At 45.6% G+C, this 20,782-nt stretch overlaps 1 protein-coding gene across 1 annotated transcript in view; it reads right to left on the reverse strand.

Moving 5' to 3' along the window:
* The window catches only part of tspan17 (tetraspanin 17), a 37,507-nt gene that overhangs the window by 6,169 nt on the left and 10,556 nt on the right, over positions 1-20,782 (reverse strand). Inside the window, exons 3-4 of the mRNA XM_056288957.1 lie at positions 8,659-8,805; positions 1,205-1,375 (exon numbers count right to left, since the gene is read on the reverse strand). Of these exons, the coding sequence (XP_056144932.1) occupies positions 1,205-1,375; positions 8,659-8,805 (318 nt within the window). The remainder of the gene's footprint in view (positions 1-1,204; positions 1,376-8,658; positions 8,806-20,782) is intronic.

Genomic DNA, 20,782 nt, shown 5'->3' on the forward strand with positions numbered 1-20,782 from the left:
GCCTCAGCATCATAATGGAAAAAGAGACCGGTTGAACGGAAGTTTTAGCCATTAATGTTGTAGTATGAGTTTGATATTCTTAGATTGAATATTGCCTTAAATATGCCAGCAAGTATTAAAAAGGATATTTGTTTGGATGTGAATCTAAGATACTAACATTAAGTTATGTATGGGGTGGCAGTGCCTTAGGGAGTAGAGAAGGTTGTCTGGTAACAGGAGGGTTGCTTGTTCGATCCTCATCTCCTCCTGGCAAAAATGTTGAGATGTCCCTGAGCAAGACACTTGACCTTATCTGCTCCCAATGAGCTGGTTGTTACTTTGCATGAGTGACACCGGCACTGGTGTGAGTATGTGTATGCGTGGGTGAATGTGAGGCATTGATTAATAGTAAAGCTCTTTTTGAGTCGCTGTTGCAGCTGGAAAAGCAATGTATGAAATGTAGTCCATTTACAAGGAAAATTATCATTATCATTGGGACAGATATTAAATTTGCACACTACTATGCTGTTTTCTGTTCAGATCTTTATTTCTCTATAGGTTTCGAATCAACTGGCAAATAATGTTCTTACAGCGTCCAGGTAGCGCAGCAGTCTATTCCGTTGCCCACCAACATGGGGATCGCCGGTTCAAATCCCTGTGTTCCCTCTGGCTTGGTCGGGCGTCCCTACAGACAAAATTGGCCGTGTCTGCGGGTGGGAAGCCGGATGTGGGTATGTGTTCTGGTTGCTGCTCTAGCGCCTCCTCTGGTTGGTCGGGGCGTCTGTTCAAGGGGGAGGGGGAACTGGGGGGAATAGCATTCCCCCCAGTTCCCCACACGCTATGTCCCCCTGGTGAAACTCCTTACTGTCAGGGGAAAAGAAGCAGCTGGCAACTCCACATGTATCGGAGGCAGCATGTGGTAGTCTGCAGCCCTCCCTGGCTTGACAGAGTGGGTGGAGCAGCAACCAGGACGGCTTGGAAAATAGGGTAATTGGCCAAGTACAATTGGGGAGAAAAAGGGGGGAAAAATAAAAAACAAATAATAGTAATATTTTTACCTTTCTTTGCCACCAGTTTAAATTGAGGGAACGTGGATCACAAAAAAGAAAAAAAATTACAAAATAATTAAGTGGGCATTCCCAAATTGATCCTTTGCAGTTTGACAGTGACTTTCTCAAACTTTCTACTGACTTTCACTAGTTCAAGTCCAGAACTGCACACTCACATATTCCTGAGCAAAGTCAATAAGATTCTGCAGGTCGATGTCATCCCGGTAGGCCTTGACGTTGTTATTGATAAAGAAGTTCAACTGGTCTTTGATCCAGTCCTTGAAGACAAAAGCGAGGATTCCTGCGGTCAGCTCCAGGAAGAAGATCAAACTCAGGAACACTGAGAACTGAAGGATACGGATACACCAGTTTTAATATGTGTGCACACAAATGTGCGTGTAAAAACAAACACTAGAGAAACACACGGACTATCACGCACACAGAACAATCACATTGGATGTTTCAATCAGGGTGCACCCAAATGGGTGTACCCATACTGAGAAAGTGGGATGAAATGAAACACAACACAATACTTTTTTCTATGTTTGTTTTCTACAAACTAAACACAAGAGGACGGCAGTGGTGTATTGTGCCCGTGTTTATCTATCTACAGCCTTTATCCTCACTAACAAACTGAGAACATGGTTATGAGACTGTATCCCAGGGTAGCCTTTTGTCAACCCTTTACAGTAAATGCAAGAGAGACATAGGGGTAATGATAAATGCATAGGGTCATAAAGAACTTCCCAACCTCCACTGCCAAATAAGCTCCCCATGTCTCCTCTGCAGTCTGACCTACTGATGCTAATGGATCTTGGTGGGAGTTAATAGCCTTTCAGAGTGGCAGCCAGCTATCAGGCCACTTTGTGTCCATCAGTCACACATTATCAGTGCAGCTGAACCAAAAAAGCTTCTCAAAATGATGTGTCATGGCTTTGGGTTATAAAATGACCCTTGGCTTAGTTCCGATCATATGCCAAAATTCACTGGTGGAGAAAATATTTTGACAAAGTCTGACAACGACAAAATTTGATTTTTGATTCGTAGGGCAGGATCCTTGTTTATGGCAGTAACTTTTCCAATACAATGAGACTTGGTTTAACAATGCAATACGACACATTTGAGACATGCAATCACCCGTAAAATTTCAGTCCCTAAGAGTCAAAGTAACACCTGCTGCAGTGACAGCCTCAGCTATGGTGTGAACAGCAGATTACAAGGTTTAGTCCATGGGCCAGAGCCCAAAATTTCCTATTTCGGTACACTCAAGGTGGCAAAACTTACTTATAATTTTTGAAAGGATCCATGTCTGTAGATGATATTTTGGTATGATAACCATTCCTGAGTGGCAGCTGTATCACAGTTATCAGCTCATGAAGTTAACCACCCCCTAAAGTAAATTGCATTTTAGACGCTGGTGCATATCCTGGTTTAGCCTCATGGTCAGGACATTTTTCAATGTTCTATAATATTGTCTTTGGTATCATTTTAAAGGGGACCTTCTTAGCTTTCATTCAAGCCCTGTTGTGGATATTTCTCACAAATATAGAGGTCACTTGAGCTCTTCAACCCGTCAATAACACACATCTTTCTGCAATGTTCGCCTAAACTATATACTTTCTTTTAGCCCTGTGGCATCTAGGAATATCAGGGACACAAAACACAAAAACTGGAATACTCACAGGACTGTAAAGATTCAGGAAATGTATAATATACCCATACTATTTCATTGTGTGAGGTGATTGTGAACCTTAAATTAGAAGGGCATTATTACTAAGAAACTAACTAGACCAAAGCCAGTTAGTCCATGGGTCAGACCAGATATCGATATCACCCAAGGTGACACAACTTCACTGGTGCCATTTTATTTGGTACACTAACAGAAGTAAAATAATACATGATAACCTTTCCAAATGAGCAGCTATTTCATTTTTCTTTCAGGAAACCTGTTTCTGTGCCTCTCACGATTGTGTATTTGCCCAGATTTTTACAAATATAGCATTTCAACACCCCTGGTACTGATTAGCCTAGCTTAAACTCTGGGACAGTTCTTAGTTGGCCAACAACCAAGGATAACCAGTACTGTGTACTTCCATTCATTGTGCTAAGCTAGGCTAACGTGCAGCCAGATAGCTTTCTACTAAACACATATAGAGGAAACTGGTATCTATCTTCTTGTCTCACTCTGGAGAAGATTGTAAGCTAATTTCCCATAATGTTAGCATGTTCTTTTAATGTATATGTTAATATGATTAGTTAAAGTGGCTACGAGGAACTTTCATCTTGTGTTGATTTTAGCGGCCACATGTGGACAAAATACAGCTGTTGCATAGCAACTAGGTAATGTATCTATTTGTGGCTATGTAAGATAAATAATGGTAATATGACGCTGGTGAAGCAAAGTAAACTTTGTTTTAGTAGTGTTCATACACCTAAGTTACATGTATTTGTTTGTATGTGGCAGGTGAAAACTGACTGAATATGGCCACTGGTGAACAAGCAAGTTTTTACCCAATACCAAAGCGCCCACGGGTGGAGTGCATTATCCACTGTTCTGATGATACAGATAAGCTGGTTTCACTACAAAGTGTCGACTCATGGAGAACTCTGCTCAGGCCAGCTCAGATACGAAATCATGCGCCAGTTTTGAAACTGGCAAAATACATTCCTGAGGGACAGATTCCAGCAATCTACTACCACAGAAAGTGTCGCAGTATCTTCACTATGAAGCAAATTCTTGATGGCCTCCTTGCAAAAGAAAAGAAAAGTTGTGTCTCTGCTGAAGAGAAACAATCTAAGAGAGTAGCTCGACATGCTCCAAGTACATCTAGGACTTATGATGCAGAGTGCATATTTTGTCAGAAAAACAGCAAATATTCCAAGAGACAGAATACGAGAGAAGTACTGGTGCAGTGTCGAGAACTGCGAGCTGATGCAAAGATCAGGAGTGCAGCCACAAAGAAAAGGGACAGCAGAATCCTTGCCATTGTGAGTAGAGACCTTGTAGCAGCTGAGGGGCACTACCACAGGTCATGCTATAGACTTTACACCAAAGAAGAGGTTTCCAAAGGAGAGGTCGCCAGCAATGAAGATGATGATGCTGCAGCCCAGTATGAAGCTGCTGTGAATAAGGCATACAATGAGCTGTTCCTCTTCATCAGGATGGAGCTTTTTGGCAATCCTCAAGTGATGACAATGACTGATCTCTCTTCTAGACTGGTAGCTTCAATGAACTCCCAAGGCATTGCCCAAGTCAAGGAATCAACCAAGAAGCACATAAGGCGAAACCTGGAGAGTGAGTATGCTGGAGCCTTGCAGATATTCCCTGATGAGAAAGGAAAATTCCTCCTCTATCCCGATAACTTGTCCATGAGGGGACTTGCCAAAGAGAATCAGTCTATCAAAAGGGAGCTGCAGACCCTGAAAAGTGTCAGTGCACAAGATGTTATAGCCAAAGCAGCCATCAAATTGAGAGCAGACATTAAAAGTCAAGATGTTCCTCAAACCTGGCCACCTGAAGTCAAACCAGAAGCAGAATGTCCTACCATTCCAGAGTCGCTCATTATCTTCCTGTACTCTCTACTCACAGGCTCAAATGATCCTGATCATGCATCCCAGAGAGTGCAGTGCCTTCTGCAGTCATTTGGCCATGACATAGTATATGCAGTGACATGTGGAAATACCAAGCCTTCCAAGCACATTGTTCTGCCATTCAGTGTCAAATCGTTGACAGGAAATGTAGAGTTGATAAACATCCTCAACCGACTTGGTCACAGTGTGTCCTATTCACAGATGGAAGAGATCAACACTGCCCTGTGTCTCCAGAAACTCTCATCATCAGGGAGTGGCATTGCCCTTCCAGCTAACATCCATCCTGGCATATTCACAACTTTAGCCTGGGACAATATCGACCGTCTTGAAGAAACTGTCAGTGGTGAGGGAACATCTCACAGAGTCAATGGGATTGCTGTGCAAGCAAAGCCAGTCAACCCACTTCCTGTCCAACCCATGCCCACTGTTCCCAAAACAAAGAAGAGAAGCATTGATGGACCCCCACCAATGTTACCAACTTACAATGCTGGACAATGGGTAGGGCCACCACAAAGCAAAAAGTCGAAAAACCTTCTTTGGGTCCTAGCACGCATGTCACAACAAGAAGAACAGTCAGTCAGCAGCTGGACAGGCTTCAACATCCTGACTCGAGGAGAGATGACGGTCATCCCCGACAATATAGGCTATCTGCCTACCATCAATGCTCCAGCGACACAAATGTCTACTGTCAACGAGGTGCTTAACCAGTCACTGAGCATCATGCAGTGCTTAGGCCTGAGGAAGATTGTCTGTGTCTTTGACCAAGCCCTGTATGCGAAGGCTGTCGAGATCACATGGAAACACCATGACAAGTTCCATGATATCATCGTTAGGCTTGGGGTATTCCACACCATCTGCACACTGCTGGCAATAATAGGAAAGCGTTTCCAAGATGCTGGACTCAAAGACCTCTGCATTGAGTCTGGCATGATTGCAGAAGGCTCAATTGCTGGTGTTATGGATGGCCGCAAGTACAACAGGGCAGTGCGACTACACAAGCTCCTGTATGAGGCTCTCATGCGACTGACCTTGAATGGTTTCCTGTCCTGGTTGGAAGAAACTCACAGGAATGACATGGTTCACCTGAATGAGACACTGAAGACCATTGACAGCCTTGGGAAAGAAGTCTCACAACATGCTTTGAAGGAGGTCCTCGAGAACAGCTCTTGTACACGCATCATGGATCTATTTGAAGTCTACCGTGAGTTCCTTAGAGGTGGAAACGGCAGCCTCTCGAACTTCTGGATGTCCTATTTGGACAAATGGTCTCATCCAGATCTACAGAGTCCAAGGATCAAGAGAGATGAAGCAGATGTCCAGTCTCTCATGGACCTTATGGAGAATAACTGGCTCAATCCTATGTCCCCTGATGAGATTGATTTGGTTAGCCTCTCCACTGGCAACATGGCTCCACCTGATGTGACCATAGATCTCTTGAGAAAGGAGAAGAGGCCTACCAAACATTCCAGCAAACAAGGTTAGATGCAGACCCACCACCTGTGAAATTCCACGACAAGATGACCAAGCAAAGTCTGAAAACATTCTCCAATGTCAGCACAAAACAAGCTCATGGAAAGAAAGCACAGGATGTGGTTCTGAAGGCAGATAGAAACCTTTTCAGTCACATGATCCTGGTGGCTGAAAGCAGGAAGGTGAATCTGAAGGATGTCCTTGCCTACCCATTGGGCCCACTACCATGGGCACTGGCAAATGCTGATGGGTCCTTACGAAAAACAAACAAGGCTGCACTTGCCAGAGAGCTTGAAAAGAATGTATCTCCTGCAGAAGACATCCCAATCCCATCTACTTCCATCATTGATGGGATGAGCCTGGTCCAAAAAATGAATGGCAACAACAAAACCTTTGCACAGGTGGCAGAGTCAGCCTTGACCCAGGTCCTCCATGAGGGAGCACAGAGTGGGAGGATTGATGTTGTTTTTGATGTCTATCACCAGACTTCGATCAAAGATGCTGAACGACTGAACCGGGGTGGAGACATCACTCTCCAGTACAAGAATCTTGCAGGGGGACACCACGTCCAGCAGTGGAGAAAATTTCTGTGCAGTTCCTCCAACAAGACCAGTCTCATCAAGTTTCTGGTGGAAGAGTGGAAACTCCCACGATACAGAGCTATGCTGCATGGCAAGGTGTTGTACATGACCTGTGAGGAAACCTGCTACAAGTTGACAGAAGATGGGTGTGAGGAAGCAGCAGAACTGCACTCCACACATGAAGAAGCTGACACCCGTCTGCTCCTGCATGCATTGCATGCAGCAAATGCGGGCTCAAAGTCAGTTATCATCACAGCTGAGGACACTGATGTCATGGTGCTTTGTCTTGGCTTCCAGAAGGACATCACCTGTCCCATCTACCAGAAGTGTGGGACTCAGAACCGCACACGGTTTGTCGACATAACCAAACTGGCAAGTTCACTTGGAGACAGCATCTGTGACAGCCTAATTGGCTTACATGCCTTCACAGGCTGCGACACTGTCAGTGCATTCGCTGGTCGAGGGAAGCTGAATGCCCTGAAGATAGTGAGAAAGCACACTTCCTGCCAAGAGACTTTTAGTCAACTGGGACAGACATGGAATGTGAGTGATGAGCTGTTCCAGAAAATTGAGCAGTTCACCTGTCGGATGTATGTTGCTAATAGCAGCACTGCTGAGGTGAACAAACTGCGTTACCAGCTCTTCTGCACCAAAAGGGGAGAGGTTGAGTCCAGCCAGCTGCCACCATGTAGAGACTGTCTCTTTATGCATGTTCAACGAGCCAACTATCAGGCAGCAATATGGAAGTGCTGTCTGCAGGCTAACCCTGTGGTGCCAAGCCCTACTGAGTATGGATGGACAGACGATGAAGGCAAGCTGGCCATTTACTGGATGCGCTCCCCACCTGCACCAGATGTGGTCTTGGAAATCCTAACATGCAAGTGTGTGCATTCATGCAAAATGCCAAGCTGCATGTGCCTGTCAAATGGACTTCCATGCACAGACATGTGCAGGTTACAGACCTGCAGTAACCAAAAACAGCAGGATGGTCCAGAACTGGACTTTGAACTTGGGGAGTCAGATGATGAGAGAAACGAGCAGTTTGATGAATGACAGTGTGATGATTCTGATGGTATTACTGTGGTAGTAGTCTATTGATGCACTGGATGTTGATTCTGGACTTGGTTACCCAGAGCTTGATAACAATAATGTAACCATATTCACATATACCCATTACCCTACCCATTACCATTACATATACCCACTAATGATATGGGATTACATGTATCATTGCCTAAGTATATGTAAATGTCAATGTTGTTTAAAATATTAAAATAGTTCATTACCTCACTATGGTATTCCTTTTTATCATGTATTTTGATTGTGTATTTAAACAAATGTATAGAGACCAGTTTGTGACCTAACTGGCTTTGGTCTAGTTCTCATTTAAGGCTCACAATCACCTCACACAATGAAATAGTATGGGTATATTATACATTTCCTGAATCTTTACAGTCCTGTGAGTATTCCAGTTTTTGTGTTTTGTGTCCCTGATATTCCTAGATGCCACAGGGCTAAAAGAAAGTATATAGTTTAGGCGAAAATTGCAGAAAGATGTGTGTTATTGATGGGTTGAAGAGCTCAAGTGACCTCTATATTTGTGAGAAATATCCACAACAGGGCTTGAATGAAAGCTAAGAAGGTCCCCTTTAAAATGATACCAAAGACAATATTATAGAACATTGAAAAATGTCCTGACCATGAGGCTAAACCAGGATATGCACCAGCGTCTAAAATGCAGTTTAGTTTAGCGGGTGGTTAACTTCATGAGCTGATAACTGTGATACAGCTGCCACTCAGGAATGGTTATCATACCAAAATATCATCTACAGACATGGATCCTTTCAAAAATTATAAGTAAGTTTTGCCACCTTGAGTGTACCGAAATATCGTCTGGCCCATGGACTAGTTTGAAGTGCATGTAAGGGAGGTGTAAACTGGTTAAATTCTACACAGTGCTTGGAGCGAAGGGGCAGGAGATGACTTACAAACTTCAGCAGGAGGGTGTTCTCCCGGAGCGCACCAATACAGCCAGCAAAGCCCAGGATGAACATGACACCTCCCACCACGATGAAGAGCCACACAGGGTCAAAGCCCCCCAGGTCTGTGATAGATGACAGGTTGGACAGCACCCCCTAGAGGGAAGGAAGGCAGACGAACAGCAGCAGTTAAAATCCTTAGGGTTGCGATCCCAATTAGGCCGACAGCTTTAACAGCTTGCTTTGGTGTCCCTCCTGCTGACCTGCCATTACCATCATATAAAGCGGACCTGGTAGCTTTCACAACTCTTCTGGCCAGACGCCTCATTTTATTATGGTGGAAATCACCCACTGCTCCATCTCACGGTATGTGGCTCAGGGACATTTTGTATTTTATTAAGATGGAGAAAATAAGATGTGTCACAAAGGGTTCAACAACCAGATTTTATAAAACATGGCGTCCTTTCTTATTTGTGGTGATATGCGTGTATCCCTTAACTATTTTTTACCGTTATATTTTTTTCTGTATAATCTATAATTTCATTTTATAATATTGTTTATTTGTCTTGAGTATACAAGCTGTGTTTTTTCTAATTGGCTAGGCGGCAAGGCTATGTTTGTTTGTTTGTTTGGGTTTTTTTTGTTTTAAGTTGAATTTTGGTTGCTGTTTTTTCTTTAAATGTTAACATTGACTTCATATATGTATATACAATATTTTGATTGTAAAATTTCAATAAAAAAAGTGGTAAAAAAATAAAATCCTGGTTCCTTCTATTTAATCAGTCCTTCCTATTCAGCTTACAAGGTCAAGGGACGTGTCACTCTCTAAGTTCATACAATGTAAATCTCAAAACACGTTTTTGATGAATAAGCAAAACTTTTAATAATAATAATAATAATACAGCTAAACACATAACTGAACAGCTAACCAGAGAGGCCCCGGGGTTGCCATGTTTTGGGGTCAATAGCAGTACAGCTAAAATGTATATACATATAAAAAAAGTCCCCTCCCTTGCCTAGAATGTTGTCTACAGATATTATTAAAAAAACAACAACAAAACAAAACAAACACGGTGATAACTTTTCCTAGATGTATTCTAAAAACTGGCATTTCTCTTTCTCTGGGCTTTGATCTATCAGTAACAAAAAAGGAGGCGGAGTTAGGAAACCTTTTCAAGTGTTGTAAAAAAAAATCAATTCACCTTTCCCTTCTGACAGCCCTTCCCCCACACAACCAGACAGTCGGGCTGCTATGTGTTAAAGACGTCTTCCTGTCAGTCTCTGGATTGCTCTAATTCCTACATCCTGTTTGCTTCAGAGATTGTGTGCAAATCGAAATGCGGATGAGACCCACTGCAACAACAGACTGCCTGCAACAGTGGCAGCATTTGGGCCTTTCATTGTTTAAACTCAACTCATATGACAGACACTGAAGAGACTGGTTGGAATTTAATTATGAAGCTAGAAACAATAGCACAGTCTGTCTGATGACAGCAGGGCTAAGACTATCCAAGACCGAGACCAGATGCTTCCATTTCCAAGAACCGCGATTCATAATCAGGCCCATTCCTTTTAAAAATATTCACACTTCCCTATTAAAGCATTCACATGCAGGCCCAGTTGCACAGAATTAACAACCAGACGTTACAAATCAAGTCATATTTTTATGCTAGCACAACATTCACTGAATTAACTGGTACAATCATTTCTGGCTAATTATTGAGCACATTGACAGTTAACTCGGTTGGAAGGAATGCCATATTCCTTCACACGACAAGGCTCTGGCAGCATCTGACCTTTATAGGGTCCTATAGTGTACTGTGAAAATTAAAACAACCAAAGAGGATCTTTAGTTGCTATAATTTCCTCAAAAGTCAAAGCTTAATCCAATTTGTCGACAAACCCTCCTCAGCCAAAGATCCAGCATGCCTTGTGACTGTGTGTCAAATTAATATGCAATATTCACCATAAGGCACCTCATTTGTGGTTGTGACCTTAATATCAGTCAGCTTATCAGCTGTGGTTAAACCTCTGCTTAAAAAAATGCACCTCGATCCAAGGTCTCTTAATAACTATCGACCAGTCTCTAATCTTCCATTCTTTTCTGAAGTACTACAGAGAGTTGTAACTTCCGACCCAAAAAGAAGAAAACCATCTATATGAACCTTTTCAATTGGCTTTTAGGGCCCGTCACGCCACTGAAACTGCTCTGACCAGAGTGGTGAACAATCTTTTACTAGCTATGAACTCTGATCAGGGTTCAAAATTCGTTGTTTTTAGGGCAAGGCAACTTTGCCTTGGATGACGCCTAATTTTACCAGAGCACCAAGGCAAATAGCCAGGACACCAAAGGCAACTGAGAAATCCAAGCCCACAACACCATTGCGCAAATAAATACCACAAGAAAATATTACAAGATTGATTTCAGGGGTCTGCTGGCTAGAGTGAGAACACTCCCTGTCCAGCTGGCTGGTCAGGCTGATTTACTTTATTCTGACTGAAACATATTAAAGGGATCAGAAGTCAACTCTAATTAGGTCTAAAATACAACAAACCATCCAGCCCAGTCATATCAATTTTTAAAGATAGTTGTACAATTTTTATCATACAATTTTTTTCATACAATATACACTGTATATCATTGTGAATAGATTAAATTGATTTACAGTGAATTTTATAAACTGACTCTTTATTGAGAGATAAACGCTGCACATAAGATTATTCTACCTAGCCAGCTGTCTAGCTACTTTAAACTCACCTCATGAAAAAGGAATCCAGTGTTCCGCTTTGAGCAGCAGACATCTGGAGTAGCCTTTCATTTTGTAATCGTTTGCGTTCTTTTCGCGGCATAGTGCTAGAAAAAAAATTACGTAGCATCTATGAATTAATGCGTGCAGTTAATTGGGCTGTCATTTTTTTTAATTCCAATTTGAAATTATTGAATACGTTTAATGCACATCAATATTCCTACATTATAGGTAGTATTCAGATTGAATCATGTAAATGTAACGGTCATATGGTCGACAAATGGAGCTTTGTTTATCGTTATTAATGCCAGCAGACTACATTTCTTAAATTTATTTCTGATTTTTCCCTTTTTTCTCCCAATTTAGTGGCCAATCGATCCCTATTTTTGTTCAAACACCCACCCTCGTACTGCATGTGTTCGCCAACTGTTGCTCTCCGGCCGGCAGTCTCGAAGGAGACTGCCTCGCCACTTTCGTGACAAGGCGAATCCAAGCCGAACCACTGCTTTTTCCGACACACAGAGACGCATTCATGTGACGAACACAAGCCGACTACGTCCCCCTCCCGAAGTGAGCGTTGCCAATTATTACTGCTTCATCGAGTCCGGCCATAGTCGGATCTGACGAGACCGGGGCGCGAACCCTGGTCCCCAGTGCACAACTGCATCGACTCAAAGCCGATGCTTAGACCGCTACACCATCGCGGACCCCAGACCACATTTCAATTATTATAAGGACGTGGATTCTTTTTTTCCTCCCGATATGGAGAGTGGTGCCATATCGACACTGGGCATGATGAACGCTTGCTACCTAGCCAACACAGCGATATAGCTAGCTAAATTGGTTAACAGAAAGATATGAACTTCCAGCAAAATAAACAAAAACATGGCCAATTATTCTTACCAATTCGTTTAAACACACCATATAGCTATGTAGCTATGTGGTATTTGCAACTGTCTATTGCGTTTTAAATACTTTGTGGTGACCCACATCTATATAACGAGAGACATTCACCTAAGAGGACGGTGTACCTTTAAGGGAAGAGGCGAGGGGTCAGACAATGCACTTCCGCTTCCGGTTAACAGTTCAGTGTCGTTGTCGAATGTATGACATGCTAAGCTGGAGCTAGTAAACTACCTCGACTACGTCTACTCTCACGTCTCCTGTCTCGTTGTTTTCTAACTCCACATTGGTGACCCCGACGTGATCGAACTACTAATACCAGTATGTCTGACAACGAAGACGCCGGGAATAATGCTGCCGCGGTACCCGCTCCCGACGCCGGTGCTAACAACATGGCTATTGCTAACGCTAGCATTTACGCCGCTACTGTGAAGCTACCCGACTTTTGGCAGCATAATCCACGGCCGTGGTTTCAACATGTGGAAGCCCAGTTCCAGCTGAGAGGGATAACGCAGGATGCAACGCAGTACTTCCACGTAGTGGCGGCGTTAAGACGCATCGACAACGGCGCGAGCAATGACACTGTTGGAAGCTCCGCCAGCTGCTGGCAAGTACGATGCTATAAAGACATTCCTCCTGAAACTATTTGAACTGTCGGAGCTGGAGAAGGCAGACCGTTTACTGTCCCTGAATGGCCTCGGCGACGGCAAACCGTCTGAGTTAATGGAAAAAATGCTGTCTGTGCTGGGATCGGCTGATCCGGCCTTTCTTTTCACACACATTTTTCTGAGGCAGCTCCCCGCACCTGTATGCACAGCACTGGCCAGTTCTCCTCTCGCCGCCTCCAAGGACTACCGTTCTCTGGCTGCTGAAGCAGACAGGGTTTTCCTGGCCAACCGGCAACAGTTTGTGCATGCCCTGCTACCCCACCAGACCACCCCACCACCACCTGTGTACGACTTATATGGACACCACGGCTGCGGTGACAGCCCGCCGCCAACCTGACGACGGGCTCTGTTATTACCATGCCAGGTTTGGGGCAAAAGCAAAACAGTGTCGCAAACCCTGCAGTTACAGGGTTCAGGGAAACGCCAAGGCCGGCGCTCGTTAACGGCTATGGGCGCCGGCCGTGACTGCAAGCTGTTGTTCATCAGAGACTCCTTGTCGAGCCGGCGGCTGCTGGTTGACTCTGGCGCTCAACGCAGCATACTACCAGCACAAGCTGTGGACACAATGACCGACAGTCACGGCCCCCAGATGGACGCCGCCAACGGCACGTCCATTCGGACGTACGGTATCAGACATGTGGACGTGTGTTTTGGCGGCCGACGTTTCGGCTGAGACTTTGTGATGGCTGCTGTATCCACCCCGCTCCTAGGTGCGGATTTCCTCTGTGCTTTCAACCTGCTGGTGGATGTTAAAAACTGTCGCGTGATTGATGCCGTCTCGTTTGCGTCATACCCCTGCACGCTTGGGGGGGGCTGGAGCGCTGTGCCTCGCTAACACACTCTCCACCGGGGATCCATACCAACGCCTGCTCGCAAATTTCCCCGAGCTCACCACACCCACCTTCTCCTCGGCGGTGGCCAAGCACGGCGTGGAACATCATGTCACCACAGTGGGCCCCCCAGTTTACGCCCGGGCCTGACGCCTCGACTCGGCCAAGCTCGCAATAGCCAGGGAGGAGTTTTCGACTATGGAGCGCCTCGGCATTGTCCGCCGTTCTGACAGCCCGTGGGCTTCCCCTCTTCATATGGTTACCAAGGCCGACGGGGGTTGGCGCCCGTGCGGGGACTACCGTCGCCTAAACAATGCCACGACCCCGACCGGTACCCCATACCGCACATACAAGATTTCTCTACCCACCTGGCGGGCGCTGCCATCTATTCCAAAATCGACTTAGTGCGGGGGTATCACCAAGTGCCGGTCCACCCACTGGATGTCCCAAAAACGGCTGTCATCACACCCTTTGGGCTCTTTGAGTTCTTACGTATGCCTTTCGGCCTTAAAGGGGCGGCGCAGACGTTTCAGCGCCTTATGGATTCTGTGCTCCGCGACATGCCATTTTTGTTTGTGTACTTAGACGACATCCTCGTGGCCAGCGCGTCGGCGAAGGAACACATGACGCACCTCAGACAGCTGTTCGACAGGCTCAGCGAACACGGCCTCATCATCAACCCAGCTAAGTGTCAGTTCGGGGAGTCGTCCATCACCTTCCTCGGGCACCACATCACTCCACAGGGGGCCGTTCCCCTCCCTGCCAGGGTTGAGGCTGTCACCATGTTCCCCCGCCCCCGCACTGTACAGTCGCTGGAGGAATTCCTGGGCATGGTGAACTTTTATAACTAGGGATGCCCCCCGAAACCCGGTTCTAAACGGGAACCGGTTCTAAATGAGTAAAAACCAGAGCATTTTTAAGATCCGACGTTTTCGGTTCTGCTATCGGTAGTCGGTAGGTACTCGAGAAATCATGGAGTGAGATTTATATTGTGGCAATTGTGTTTTTCGAGGAACTTAAACGTCGCGAACATAATCTTGTTTGCCGTTTTCTCCATCTCTCTGTCTCTCTCTCTCTTACTGCGCGAGGGGCGGGGCTGTGCTGTGCTCCACACACTCGCTCAAACACGCACAGACAGCTCTGCTCAAGCGCTCATCATGGCGGAGAGAACTAAACGTTCAAAAGTTTGGGTATATTTTTCAAAAGTCGATGACAACCATGCTCGTTGCCACAAGTGCAACAAATCATTTGCCAGTAAGGGTGGCAATACAAGCAATCTGTCGAAACATCTTTTGTCGAAACATGGTATTAATCTGCAGAAATGCGGCGTTTTCCACTGCTTTGCTCGTAGTGTTCCATCCACATCCACTGCAGGTAAGCCGCATGAGCCATAGATACGGAGTTAGCTAGGCTAATAACGAATTATTACGAATAGGCCAACAAATAAAATATAATTGCTTAGCTAATTGTTTAGCTACAAATATATAAGCCATAGATACGGAGTTAGCTAGGCTAGTAGCCGGGGACACTATAAGTCAGGAGAGATCACGACTCCTGCCGGAGAAGGCAGATATGTTGATTTTTCTGCAGAAGAACTGTTAGGATAATGTTCTAGGTTCTTGTTTGTTTGAACTTCCGTTAGCCTTTTGCTGTAAAAAAATATTTTTAATATATATAGATATATTTTCTTTATCTTTATCTACTTTTATTTTTTATCTTATTTGTTGTTGTTGAATGTTGATTATAAAGTCTATAATTCAGACGCATTTAAAACATTGCTGCTGCTGTTGAATAAATAATATTTGTTTATATTTATATAAAGTTATATAATAGAATAATAAAGCAACGTCGATTCTGTTCTTAATTAAGTGTCTTTTTTCTTGCATAATAATCAAAAAGAACCGATAAGAATATCGATAAAGTACCGAACCGATAAGCAGTACCAATAAGAGCAGTAGTATCGATAAAATCCTAACGATACCCATCCCTATTTATAACCGTTTCCTGCCCCGTGCCGCCCACATCATGCATCCCCTGTATGAGGCCCTGCGGGGTAAGAAGTCTAAGGACGAGCTGGACTGGTCTTCGGGGATGGACGAGGCTTTTGTGGCGGCCAAGACCGCGCTGGCCAACGCTGCGCTGCTAGCTCACCCGTCGCCTGCCGCCCCCATAGCCCTTACAACGGATGCCTCCGACTATGCTGTGGGGGCCGTGTGTGAGCAGTGGGTGGGGGGGGGGGGGCTGGCAGCCGTTGGCGTTCTTTAGTAAACAACTCCGTGAGAGCGAGCGCAAATACAGCACCTTTGATAGGGAACTACTGGGTCTCTTCCTCGCAACCAGACACTTTAGGTTCCTATTGGAGGGCCGACAGTTCACCGCTTTTGTGGACCACAAACCGCTGACGTTCTATATGGCCAAAACCTCAGAACCGTGGTCTGGGCGTCAGCAGCGCCATCTCGCGGCGGTTTCCGAGTTTACCACGGACATACAACACGTGTCGAGCAAGGATAACTTCGTCGCCAACTGCCTTTCACGGGCGGTTGTTAACGCCGTTCACTTGGGACTCGACTACGCCGCTATGGCAGCGGACCAAGCCAAGGACGCGACCGTTCAAGACTACCGGTCGACCCCTACGGTGCTACGGCTGGAGGATGTGACGTTCGACGCGGCCAACACCACCCTCCTCTGTGACATCTCCACCGGTCAACCGCGCCCCCTGGTGCCTACTTCCTGGCGGCGCCGAGTTTTCGACACCGTCCACGGCCTTTCCCACCCGGGAGTGAAGGCCTCGACCAAGCTGGTGAGCGTCAAGTTCGTTTGGCCTGGGCTCCGTAAGGATGTTAGAGTCTGGGCCGGCTCGTGTGTGGCGTGCCAATGCGCCAAGGTGCACCGCCATACCAAGGCCCCTTTGGCGCCGTTTGTGGTTCCAGAGAGGCGGTTTGACCACATCAATGTTGACCTGGTGGGTCCCCTGCCCCCCTCCCGTGGTTATACGTTCCTCCTCACTATTGTGGACAGGGCCACCAGGTGGCCAGAGGCTATTCCCTTGTCCTCCACGACGGCAGCAGAGGTAGCACGGGCGTTCATCGGCTGCTGGGTGGCCCGTTTCGGCACGCCTGGTGACATCACGAGCGACCGGGGCTCCCAGTTTACCTCGGAGCTCTGGACGGCGGTCGCTGAGCACCTGGGGGTGAAGATCCACCGCACTACGGCGTACAACCCGCAGAGCAACGGACTTTGTGAGCGGTTCCATCGGGACATGAAAGCCGCTCTGCGGGCAAGCCTCACTGGCTGCGACTGGATGACCGGCTCCCGTGGGTCATGCTCGGCCTGCGTTCGGCCCCGAAGGAAGACCTCCAGACCTCCTCCGCTGAGCTGGTGTATGGCCAGCCCCTGCGGGTTCCGGGGGAGTTTCTTCCAGATGCTACGGCTCCCTGGTCGGCCGCCTCTCACCTCAGTGCGTCCCGGAGCGCTGCCGGTGCCTTCGCTCCCGTTCCGATGTCTCAACACTGCCTCCCCCGGTCCTACGTCCCCAAGGATCTGCCATCGGCGAGGTACGTCTTCATTTGGCACGACAGCCATCGGTCCCCGCCGCAGCCCCCATACGACGGGCCTTTCCGCGTCCAGGAGGCGGGGGATAAGAACTTTGTGGTGGACATGGGGGGCAGGCCGGAGCGGGTCGCTATAGACTGTCTCAAGCCCGCTCACTTGGACATTGGGGAGCCAATGCAATTGGCCCTACCCCCGCGGCGGGGGCGCCCTCCTAGGTCGGCCTCGGCACCTGCCTCTGTTCCTGCTTCGGCCCCGCCTATGGCCCGGGTTTCGGCCCCATCCGTTTCCCCTCCTGTGAAGCGCAGCCGTTATGGCCGCAGGGTCCGCCCCCCGACTCGTCACCTGTTTTCCCCGTGACTTTGCACTATGTCATTGACTGTTCTGTTGTAGAGTCTATTTTTATGTTCATGACTTGCACTTTTGCTGTTTTGCATTGTTTTGTGTAGGTGAATTCTGGGGGGGCCTGTGTTGTGACCCACATCTATATAACGAGAGACATTCACCTAAGAGGACAGTGTACCTTTAAGGGAAGAGGCGAGGGGTCAGATAATGCACTTCCGCTTCCGGTTAACAGTTCAGTGTCGTTGTCGAATGTATGACATGCTAAGTTGGAGCTAGTAAACTACCTCGACTACGTCTACTCTCACGTCTCCTGTCTCGTTGTTTTCTAACTCCACAACTTCTCAATAAATTGCTAGTTTGGTTAGCTAGCAAGCAGCATATAGCAGTTGGAGACATAACAAAAGCATTAAGGCAAGGGAATTACAGCGAGAAAACACATTCGGAGGAGGTAATGTTATACAGGAATATTTCCGGAGGCTGAGTGTATTCACAGCATGTAATCAGTTTATTCAGAATATAGATGTAAACTACTAATAAGACACGTTAGCCCCTAGCTAACGGGTCTGACCCTTTAGCCGAGCGGTTAGTGATGTTGCCTTGTGGTGCAGTACACCCCGTATCGAATCCCGCACCGGGCAAGAAAATAACCGGTTACATAGGCTTAAGTACCAGAACATGGACCTAATATATTCACATGATATGAACGATCAGAATATGGTAACGTTATGCATGTAACTTATCTTCAAACTCACCTGTTAGAGCTGCTTAGCTAGCTAGCTAGCTAACGTAACGTTAGCCGATGCGTAACACCCTACACCGCCGCTTGCCAACCCAGCAGTGGCGCTGGGCAATCATAAATGAGCGCACAGGGTCAGGGGTTGCGAGTGACGTAAATGAAATGGGAGGAACGTGGGGGCACTTTCGCACAGACAGACAGCAAAACATTGTCTTGAAACCGGTTACAATGAGGAAAAAAACTGCTACGAAGGGCACAGCGGCAACGTTGCCTTTACAACTAGTGCTTTTTGCAAGGGCATTAATGCTAAACGGGAGGGTTTCCACGGCAACTGCCGTGGATGCCGTGGGGAATTTCGAATGCTGACTCTGATTTCACTTCTGCGTTTCTACTAGTGGACTTCAGTGGAGCCTTTGACACCATTGATCACTGTATATTATTGGACATATTAAATTGTAATTTTTGTATCTCTGGTATAGCTCTCTCTTCACTTAAGTCCTACTTATCTGGAAGAACACATTGTGTCTGCTATAGTAATATTACATCACAATTCTCTGACGTTAAATATGGTGTACCTCAGAGCTTAGTTCTTGGCCCTCTACTTTTCTCTCTTTATATTTCACCTCTTGGCCAAATTATACGCAGTTATGGAATACATTTCCATTGCTATGCTGATGATACTCAGCTGTATGTGCCTATAAGGGCTGATGATCATACTCAAATGACTAATTTAGAGGCCTGCTTGGCTGCTGTGAAAAATTGGATGTCACTAAACTTTCTGCTATTAAATTCAGATAAAACCAAGGTGCTGGTCATTGGCCCTGCTAGACACAGACACCAATTTGATCAAGTAATGATAAAAATCAACAGCTCTGTGATTTCACAAAGAGTGGCAGCCAAAAATCTTGGTGTTACGTTTGATCCCAGCCTTTCCTGTGATAAGCACTTTAAAAAAAAAATCAACAAGACTGACTTTTTTCACTTTTTTTCTGTCCATGGATGATGCAGACTCTAATACATGCATTTTTTTCATCCAGACTTGATTACTGTAATGTTCTGTTTTCAGGTCTGCTAGTACTAAAAGTCTTCAGATGGTTCAGAATGCTGCAACTAGAATCCTAACTAAATCTAGGAAATTCGAACAATATTACAACAATTCCTGCCGCCCTTCATTGGCTTCCTATCCATGTTAGATCAGACTTCAAGGTGCTTCTGCTGACTTATAAAATCCTAAATGGGCTTGCCCCATCTTACCTGTCTGATCTCCTTAAATTGTACATTCCATCTCAAGCTCTTCGCTCTCAAAATACAGGGCTCCTGTGTGTACCCAAAGTTAAAAAGAAATCAGCTGGTGGCAGGGCCTTTTCCTATCGGACCTCGTTCTTGTGGAATAACCTGCCTGCTGCCATCAGACAATCAGAGTCTGTTGAGTACTTTAAATCCAAACTTAAAAAAAAGCATGTGTTTGCCTTAGCCTACAATTAGTTGCCTTTTAGTTGAGTGTTTCAAAAGTTGTACTGCATGGCGGGTCAGTTTCTGTCTCAATAAATTTACCAAGCACTGTTCTGCCGACGAGATTATAGCATATAGATTATTGACTATTGCAAACTGTTCTCTTCTCTTATATCTCTTTTATCTCTCTCTGAATGATGTCTTCTCCTTTCTCTTTTTGTGTGTGTGAATGGTGTGAATTGTGTGATGTGAGTCTCCCTTGTGTGCACGTGCAGTCTGTCCTCCCAGGTCTCCATGGTGACGATGGACACCACCTGGACACTGCTTGGCATCCCCCTCATCCCATTTTCTTTTTACATATCTTATAAATCCATATAATTTTGTTATCCTGTTTTAATATTATATCCTTCTCTCACTACGATGTGCAGCGTGACTAATTTTTTAATTTTTTTTACATGGTGATGCTGGTCGTGTGGCTTGGGTCCTGGGCTGTTCCGGTGGCATTTAGACACTGCTTGGCATCCTCCTCATCATATTCTTCATAGATTTTATAATTCCGTTATAATTCTATTATCCTCTTTCAATTGTTGTATTATGCAAATTGTGTAAACACAACATCCATTGCACGTTGTCCGTCTTGGTAGGGAGATCCCTCCCTGAGGTTTCTTCCTATTTTTTTCTCCCTGTTAAAGTTTTTTTTTTTTTTAGGGAGTTGTTCCTTATCTGGTGCAGTGGTCTAAGGGCAGGATGTTGTGTTGCTGTGAAGCCCCTTGAGGCAAATTTGTAATTTATATTGGGCTATACAAATAAAATTTACTCATCAAACTGCATTATAACATCATGTTCCAGTTCAAGTTAGAATTCAGTTGCAAACCAATAGGAATTATAATATGTGTGAGCAAG

This window comes from Lampris incognitus, chromosome 1 (assembly GCF_029633865.1).
Source record: "Lampris incognitus isolate fLamInc1 chromosome 1, fLamInc1.hap2, whole genome shotgun sequence".
In the NCBI taxonomy this organism is placed as follows: Eukaryota; Metazoa; Chordata; class Actinopteri; order Lampriformes; family Lampridae; genus Lampris; species Lampris incognitus.